General features: G+C 56.3%; 1 protein-coding gene across 5 annotated transcripts in view; it reads right to left on the bottom strand.

The window, feature by feature from the left end:
- Positions 1 to 629: 629 nt before the first annotated feature.
- INCENP (inner centromere protein) overlaps positions 630 to 8688 on the bottom strand; it is a 27850-nt gene continuing 19791 nt past the window's right edge. For all 5 annotated transcript variants that reach the window (XM_058689285.1, XM_058689286.1, XM_058689283.1 and 2 more), the window contains 8 exons: positions 7957 to 8066; positions 7755 to 7875; positions 7400 to 7522; positions 6175 to 6323; positions 5901 to 5964; positions 5619 to 5726; positions 4022 to 4172; positions 630 to 2271 (listed from right to left, as the gene is read on the bottom strand). In XM_058689285.1, the coding sequence (XP_058545268.1) occupies positions 2057 to 2271; positions 4022 to 4172; positions 5619 to 5726; positions 5901 to 5964; positions 6175 to 6323; positions 7400 to 7522; positions 7755 to 7875; positions 7957 to 8066 (1041 nt within the window). In that variant the 3' untranslated portion in view covers positions 630 to 2056. The remainder of the gene's footprint in view (positions 2272 to 4021; positions 4173 to 5618; positions 5727 to 5900; positions 5965 to 6174; positions 6324 to 7399; positions 7523 to 7754; positions 7876 to 7956; positions 8067 to 8688) is intronic.

The raw sequence follows: 8688 nt of genomic DNA, 5'->3' as shown, positions 1-8688 counted from the left end.
GCAGATTTGTACCCGTAATACATAAAGATGATAAACTCAACGGTAAGAAAACAGCCCAATTTACAAGTGAACAAAAGCCTTGAACAGACACTTCAACCGAGATACGCAGATGGCAAATAAGCACGTGGAAAAATGTTCACCATCATCAGCCATTAGCAGAATGTGAATTAAAACGACGACGACGAGGGGCGCCTGGGGCGGCTCAGTCCATTGAGCGAGCGACTCTTGATGTTTGGCTCAGGTGGGCTCAAGCCTCCTGCCCCCCCCTCCCCTGTCAGGCTCAGCATGGAGTGTGGGGCGTGCTTGGGATTCTCTCTCTCCCTCTCCCTCTGCCCATCCCCCACTGTCTCTCTCTCAAAAACCAAAAACCGAAACCCTTTAAAACCATGCTGAGATTTCACTACATATCAGAAGGGCTAAAATAAGAAAATACTGCCAATACCAAGTGCTGGTGAAGGTGCGCGGCAACTAGAACTACCTTTTGGCTGAACAACTTTCTCTCAAACCCGGAAATGCTCAGAAAAAGTAGTATTTTGACCACGCGGTTTCAGGTGGAGACACACTCACCAATGAACTCACCACAACAGCTTCCAGGGCATACGGAACAAATTGGGATCGCGCACCATATCTGAAGGAACTGTCAAAGGTTTCGTTTTTATTTTGAGATTGTGGGGGAGGGGCAGAGAGAGAGGGAATGACAGAGAATCCTAATCAGCGAAAAGCCCCATGCGGGGCTCGAACTCCCAAACCGTGAGATCATGACCTGAGCGAATGTCAGACTTAACCGACAGAGGCACCCAGGAACTCCAGATGGTTTTTTGTTTTTTTATGGGTAGATTCCTCGGAACTTCAGTCTATTGTCTGTGTTCACCAGTTCCTCATTTTCAGACACTCTTGAACTTAGCCTTTATTTTGTCCTAAAGCTGGGGTCAGCAAACTTTCTGTAGGGGGTCCTAGTGAATCTTTTCAGCTCTGTGCGCCGTCAGGCTTTGCTTGCAACTACTTACTCCGCCCTCGGCAGAGCAGCCAGAGACGAGGCATTTGCTGCAATTGGGAAGGTTCCAATCAAACTTTATAAAAACACACTGAGGTTTGATTTGGCCCCTGAGGCCACGGTTCGCCGACTTTCGTTCTGGGGGCTGGAGCGGAGGACAAGCAACTAGCCACTGCACACTGAGAGCACAGCATGCAGCCATGGGACGGGCCCTGGGCCAGCTTCCACGGACACTAAGCATTTAATTAGCAGCTACATGGTTTTGTCGCAGAAACATTCCAACTGCTTGCAAGCGCTGGTCCCAAGGTGGTTTCAGGGGACATCTTTGTAATCAGAGCTCCTGCTTCAGCAGCGTGCACGCGTTCTCAGGTCCTTTGACCGTCCATGCGGCAAGCGTGGAGCCTGCAGGGCCGAGGGACTGTCTTAGGTGGCAGAGCTGTGTCAAGAGCCCAGTCCTCCTGACCTCGACCCCACGTCTTTCCCATTGGGCAAGCTCCCTTTTACAAACAGGGAGCTCCCCCGAAAGTCAGAAGTATCTTCGCTTGCCCCATCGCGCGAGTAACTCAAGTGTTTCTCAGCGTGGCCCAAAGACGGCATCACAATCACCCACTGCGTCAGCCGGAAGCGTACTCCAGGAAGAGGAACAGCGCCTTGGTCCCCGGCCCATCGGTGGCCTGAGACACACGGCTGCGGGGCCGGGGGCCAGGGGCATCCTGCCAAGGCCCCCATCTCTACAATACCCACGGCAGGCTTAAAGGAACAGACTTTATTAATCTAGCTCTCAAACACTAGAGGCTAAAATTCAGCTGAATTCTAACAGTCTATTTACAGAGCGCTGTCTGCAGGCCAGGTGGGGCTGGGCAGGTTCTCCCCCAACCACCCGCCGAGTGCAGCTTCCAAACAGGCCTGCGCGACTTGCAACCCCCGGGGCACAGAGGACATTTATATACACACAGCCAACCCCCTGGAGACGGAACACCAGGCAGGATGGCACCAGACCAACAGAGAGGCGGACAGACAGACACGCGCAGGGGCGGAGACTGCTGGGAACGCCTGGGGGCCTCAGTACTTCTTCAGGCCATAGGCCAGGCTGCTGGGGACCCTGGGGCCCAGCAGGGGCGGCGAGTTCCAGACGGCAGAGCTGGTGCGCTTGTGGTAGCGAGGCTTGCTCTTCTTGAAGATGTCCTCCAAGTCCAGTGGGAGGATGGTTCCAAAGAGCTCGAGCAGGTTTGGGGGGTGGTGGTACTGGTGGATGATGGCCTGGCTTAGCTGAGTGCCTGCAGGGGACACGGAGGGTCAAGTCACCGCCTTGGAGCTCCTCAGGAGCCTCCCCATCCCCTGACCCCCTGTCCCCTTCCCCACCGCAGCCACATCAGCTCCTCCCTCAGAGCCCTCTTCCTCTCCCCTTTTCCCTGAAAAGCCTTTTTTTTTGTTTTTTTGTTTTTTGATGTTTATTTTTAAGAGAGAAAGAGAGAGAGAGAGAGAGAGAGAGCACGCATGCAGGGGAAGGGCAGAGAGAGACAGGATAGAGGATCCAAAGCAGGCTCGGCGCGGACAGCAGCAAACCTGAGGCGGGGCTGAAACTCACAAACCGTGAGACTATGACCTGAGCCCAAGTCGGAAGCTCAACCGAGCCGCCCAGGCGCCCTCGTGAAAATGCTCTTATTGCCTGTTCCTACTGCCATGTTCCAGCAGCTGAGGCTGAACACAGGTCCTCAAGTGCTCACCTGGGCCAGGCAACCACAACCCCACAACCAGGAGGGAGGCAGCTCCTTTATCCTCCCCATTTCAGAAGGCGGGGCGGGGCGGGGGGGGGACTTGCCCAAAGGCACGTAGCTCGTGACTGGGGGAGCTGGGGTCTGGAGACCCGTCCAGCTCAGGAACTTCATACGCTGCCATCCTTGACTGCTGGGACTGGCTACTTCTCTCACCGGCCCCCGGGTCCCACGGCACAGGGTGCAGGCTGAGGGGATCCCTGGGCCGAGGCACACAGCCCTGGCAACAAGGCCTCAGGAGGACCCTGGGGGTCAGGACGGAGGACAGGTGCCCAGCATTGCTCTGCACCAGGCCTTATGAACGAGCACCAACTCTCTTCATCCTAAACTCTCTTCATCCTAGATAACCCTTCTCAGCTGGGTCCTAGTAACACCCCCATTTCACAGATGAGAACGCAGGGAGTTTAGGGAAGCTGGTGACGGTCAACCGCCACTAGGTGGCTCCAGCCATGCTGACCCCTGCCTGCTGCTACCTCCCAAATGCCCTGGTGTCAATAGTTAAGGGGACTAAGATTCTGCCTAGCGTGGAGTTCAAATGAGGTGACGCCGAAGTAAGCTGTCTTCTGCAGAGTGCTGCCCCCGCAATGGGACTCTGGGCCCTTCTGTCTGGGGAGTGAGTGGGCACCAAGCCCTGACCCCCAGCTCTGTAAAACTCATGAAGTGCCCACCGTATACGTACTGGCCCCGCTCCCTTGTCACCAGGTCTGTGGTGGCCTGCTCACACACACCCATGCTCCCGTTTAAATGCTGGGGCTTGTAAACTGGGGTCAAATCCTGCTCAAGTGGCCCTGCCTCAGGGCTTTCCTGCCCTCCCCAGCTGCTGGAACCCCCAGCTCCAGCTCTCGGCGCACTGCCTAAAACCGGTGACTACTCTTGGCGGTATTCCTACTCCAAGCTGCTTACTTGGGTCCAACTCTCATCTGGCCCACTGGGTGAGGCTCCGAGGGGCGGCGTAGAGTCTGAGCTGGACCACCCAGCCCCATGCCTGTCGGCAGCCAGCCACAATTTAACACTTTTGTTGAGAACAGAGGCACCCAATATCGTAGTTCTGGTCCCCAGTTCAACCCACTGGCCACAGAGGGCCCACCCTTCCCTGGGTGCATCCCAAGGCCCAATACAAGCCCAATACAAGCTGCCAGCCCATGATGACAACAGCCTCCTGACACCCACAGCTGCCGACCCACCACCTCCAGGGTCCCAGATGTTGCAAGTGAGGAGCCAGGTCTCCCGGGGAATTCTGGGCCCTGCTTACCTCTGGCCCAGGTGGGGATGGGCTTCCGGGGATGGGCCTCGTCATCGGTGGAATCATCGCTATTCAGATCCATCCCGTAGTTATCCGGGTTGATCTTAGGGGGCGGCCTGTGCCCCTGTGGAGTCATCTGATAGGAGGTACAAGCTGGAGACTGGAGAAGATAAACAAGGCTGTCAGTTCCTGTCCCCACACTCCCGAGCTGTCAGCACGGAGCCTGACGTGGGGCTCGAACTCACAAACCGTGAGATCATAACCCATGCCAAAGTCGCTTAACTGACTGAGCCACCGAGGTGCCCCTCTTTTCTCTTAAATGTTTATTTAAGAGAGAGAGAGAGAGAGAAAGAGAGCACAAGCTGGGGAGGGGCAGAGAGAGAAGAAGACGCACAATCCCAAGGAGGCTCCAGGCTCTGAGCTGTCAGCACAGAGCCCAACTCAGAGCACGAACTCACAAACCGTGAGACTGTGACCCAATCCGAAGTTGGACGCCTAACTGACTAGCCACCCAGGCGCCCCTGTATCTTCCTTTTTCAAGTTAAAGTATGTTGCAAACATTCCTCCGGGTCAGTGTTTCTCCTTCAAACAAACAGCTCCAGGGTACTCCCCTGGGCACCCCATGATTCGTACTTTAACCATCCGTTAGAGATGAACGTTCGGCTCCCTTCCAAGTTCTCAACATCATAAACTACGTTGCACTGAAAACTCTCCCGCATACGCTTTGTTAACAAGCGTTAAGCTGGCAGTAGCCTAAATGTTCACCAGTAAGGGCTTGTTAAAGAAATTCTGCTGTAAGTAATTGCCATCAACTGCACGGCCATCAAATATGAGATTTACAAGTGCTGAAACAGACATGTCTACAACTCGCTAAATGAAAGGGAAAATAGGGAGAAAAAAAATGAAAATGCCAAGTGGCATACGTTATGGACTAAATGTTGTGTGGGTACCCCCCACCCCCCAAATTCTTCTGTTAAATCCGACCCCGCAATGTGATGGTATTGGGAGGTGGAGCCTTGGGGAGGTGATTAGGTCACAAGGGTGGAGGCCCCATGAGTGAGATTAGTGCCCTTAGAACAGAGACCCCAGAGAGCCCCCTCTCCCCCTCTACCACAGGGAACACAGGGAGAAGACTGTCACCAAACACCGAATTGGCTGCTGCCTTGACCTTGGACTTCTAGCCTCCAGAACTGCTGTTTAAGCCAGCCAGTCTGTAGCAATGTGTGACAGCAGCCTGAACAGACTAAGACAGTACGTGTAGACAGTGCCCATTTAAAACTGGGCATGTGTGTGTACGCGCGTGTGTGTAGGTTTATATGGGTAAACATACAGAAAGATCTACACCAGATTAGAGTTTTCCTCTAAGGGTACCTTTCCTTTTCTTTACACTCTTTAAAAAAGTTTAGTTTCTTCTTCTTCTTTTTTTTTATTTACAACAAATTCTACTTTTATAGCAAGGAAATACACCTATCGAAAAGGGTAAAACCACTTGGGCCAACCGTATCCTTCCTTTCGCATGGTCCTAATCTGTATCTGTGGCTCCAACCAGCGGGGAGTGAATAACCAGAGCCGGAGGGGCCCTCTCCACTTGGCTGCCCGGCCTCACCTGCACGTCCACGGTCACATTCAGGCCTTTGCTGGCCGCTGCGGCCTCCCTGGCTTTCCTCTGCCGCTCCTCCAGCAGCCGCTCCTCGGCCAGGCGTTGCTGCTCTTCCTGGGGCCCCAGGGGCGGCCGGATATTAGAGATGGTGCATGTGTGAGCCCCTCGCCGCCCCCCCCCCCCCCCCCCCACGGCTGGGCAGGCAGGCTGCTCCCGGACCGGGAGCCACCGGGCTGGCCCGGAGCTCGGCGCAGACCCCGCAGGAGCGCCAGGCCCTCTCCCCTTTACCTTTTTCTTCTTCTCCTCCAGCTCCCTCTCCAGCCGCAGGGCCTTCTCCCTCTCCTGCAGCTCCCTGAGGACCAAGCAAGAGCCCGTCAGCCCAGGGAGCCGCCTCCTGGCCCAGAGCCCAAAAAGAAAAGGGCCTGTCCTTTTGCAAACCCCCGAGTGGAGGAGGGAGCTGCCTCCTGGCGACGGCTACGTGTGCCCCTTCCACGTGCTCACAGGAAGGCGGGTGTGTGACGACAGGGTGCCGCCTCGGCCAGCTGGGCAGCGGGCCCCTCACCTCTCGGCCTGGAGCCGCTCCTGCTCCCTCCTGCGTTCGTGCTCCCGCTGCTCCGCCAGCCTCTTGGCCTCGGCCGCCCTGCGCAGCCGCTCCTGCTCCTCCTCCCTCTTCTTCTGCAGCAGCTCCTGGGGCCGCCGCTCTTCCTCATCCTGTGAACGGAGCGGCAGGTCAGGGCCTTTGAGGCCAGCCCTGGGCTGGTGAAGCCAGGGAGGAGGTCTGGGAAGGAGGGAAGAGAGGCCACAGGGCCTGCTCCCTCCCAGAAGCGACGCCCCCCCCACCCCCCTCCCCGAGCCAGGCTCCCCAAGAATCGCCACGAAAAGGCATCTTGTGAAAATTACCTTTTTTTTTTTTAAGCTCATTTATTTATTTTGAGAGAGACGGAGTCAGCACGGGCAGGGGAGGGGGGTGGACAGACATGGGGACAGAAAGAATCCCAAGCAGGCTCTGCACTGTCAGCGTAGAGCCCGATGCGGGGCTCAAACTCATGAAACGGTGAGATCATGACCTGAGCCGGAATCAAGAGTCAGACGCCCAACCCACTGAACCACCTGGGCGCCCCATGAAAACTGCTTTATATGCAGCTGCAAAGCCAGTAGTCAAGGGTAGAGACCGGAGCCAGACTTCACCAGCCGGTGTGACACCGGGCAAGTGGCTTCAGCTCTCTGGCCTCAGTTTCCTCGTTGATAAAACAGGAACAACAGTAACGACTACACCTCATGAAGTTACCGAGTTCGTACACAGACCATAGAACGGTGTCTGACACACAGAAAACACTAAGTAAATTTTGGTTATTAGTATTATAATCCCCTAATGACACATCTGTGTTCCCTATCGTCCTGAGACAGACAACTCCCAGGGAGAGGTAGGTCCCTAGTCTTACAGGCAAAACATTCAACCCTCACACCGACCCTGTCAGGTAGACGCTACGGTTCCCCGAGGGAATCAAAGCCCAGAAAGGTCAAGGAACCCGCCCAGGGTCACCCGGCTGGGAAGTGGCAGAGCTGAGACTGAAGGTCTGGCTCTGGAGTCCATCCACTTGACCCTTGAACTGCCACCTGCAGGAGGCAGGTTACTGGCGCCATCCACGTCCCCAGGGTATTTGTGGAAACTCCTCAGGACTTAAAGCAACAAGAGCCACCACAACCAACCCAACAAAGTGGGGCGTGTCTGGCGACCCTCGGGGGCCTTCTGCGTCCTTGATATGCGAGCCCCTCTGCCCACGAACCTGCTGTAGCCGCCTGAGCCTCCGCGCCTCCTCCTCCTGCTTGCGGCGAGCCTCCACCTCCTCCATCTTCTTGGCTGCTGCCTTCTTCTTGGCTTTCTCTTCCGCCAGCCGCTCCTCCTTAACCTGCAGGGCCCACCCACACGTGCCCATTAGGGCACCCTCATCACTCGGCCCTGCAGCGCGGGGCCCGGAACCGCACCCCCTGCCCCTGCGAGCCGGGCCTGTTCCCCACAGCCCAGGGGGGAAGGGGGGAGGGGACACCCAGAAACCACAGCCACCGAGTGGGACCTGCTTGGGGCCCGCCAGGGCGCAGCCCACCCCGAAACCTGGCCGCCCACCAGCCTGAGGCGCGCACCTTCTCGGTCTTCTCGTCGATCTGAGCAAACTTCTGCTCGATCTGCTTCTTCTTCTCCTCCTTCATCTGCTCCACCCGCTCCCGGGCCTGCAGCACCTTGCGGAGGCGCTCCTCCCGCTTCCTGCGGACACAGGGCGGTCGAACCCGGGGGGCGGGGCCGGGGCCAGGGCCCGGGGGCGGGGCCAGGAGCTGGACCACTTACAGCTTCACCTCCTCCAGCCGCCGCCGCTTGTCCTCCTCCACCTTCTGCCTGCGGAGCTGCTCCGCCTCCTCCTTCCTCCGCAGGTTCTCCAGGCGCTGCCGCTCCTTCTCCTGAGGCGGGCGGGGCGGGGCGGGGCGGGGCGGGATGGGGCGGGGCGGGGTGGTGGTGAGCGAGGCCCACAGGCCCCAGCCAGACGGTTACAGAGGCAGAGTCACCCCCAAAACACGCCTTCCTTCCCAACCAGACTGTGGCCTGGGGCTTCGGTCATTCTGGTGGGCAGCCTCCCAAGCACCCTTGACTGAGCCCTGCCAAGTCGCAGCGGCACAAAAATCAGGGTTCGAAATTGGACAGATGCTCTGATTATAGCTATATTAAAGTGTACTTGAGAAGAGAAGGAAGACTGACATCATAGAGGGACAGACAGTTGTAAAAGTTGTGGTTAACATCTATAAAGGGGTGCTGGGTACATAAGCGTCAATTTATTATTTCTATGCGTTGTAACTTTCATACTTCGTGTACACACACTTTTGTGTTTCTCAATATACGGGAAAAAAATATGGCCAAATGCTACATAGATTACTATAGGCTGGCGAGATATGTTAAGGATGGTCTATTTTCCTTCATTTTCCAAACTTCCTGCGATACAGGCACCTAACGATTCTAACAACAGCTTCTTAAAAGTACTAGTTGGTTGTTTAGCAGATCAGTGCTGGAACCCTGCCCCTCTGCATG

Source organism: Neofelis nebulosa, chromosome 10 (genome assembly GCF_028018385.1).
Source record: "Neofelis nebulosa isolate mNeoNeb1 chromosome 10, mNeoNeb1.pri, whole genome shotgun sequence".
NCBI lineage: Eukaryota > Metazoa > Chordata > Mammalia > Carnivora > Felidae > Neofelis > Neofelis nebulosa.
This window is presented reverse-complemented; position numbering and strand designations above follow the sequence as displayed.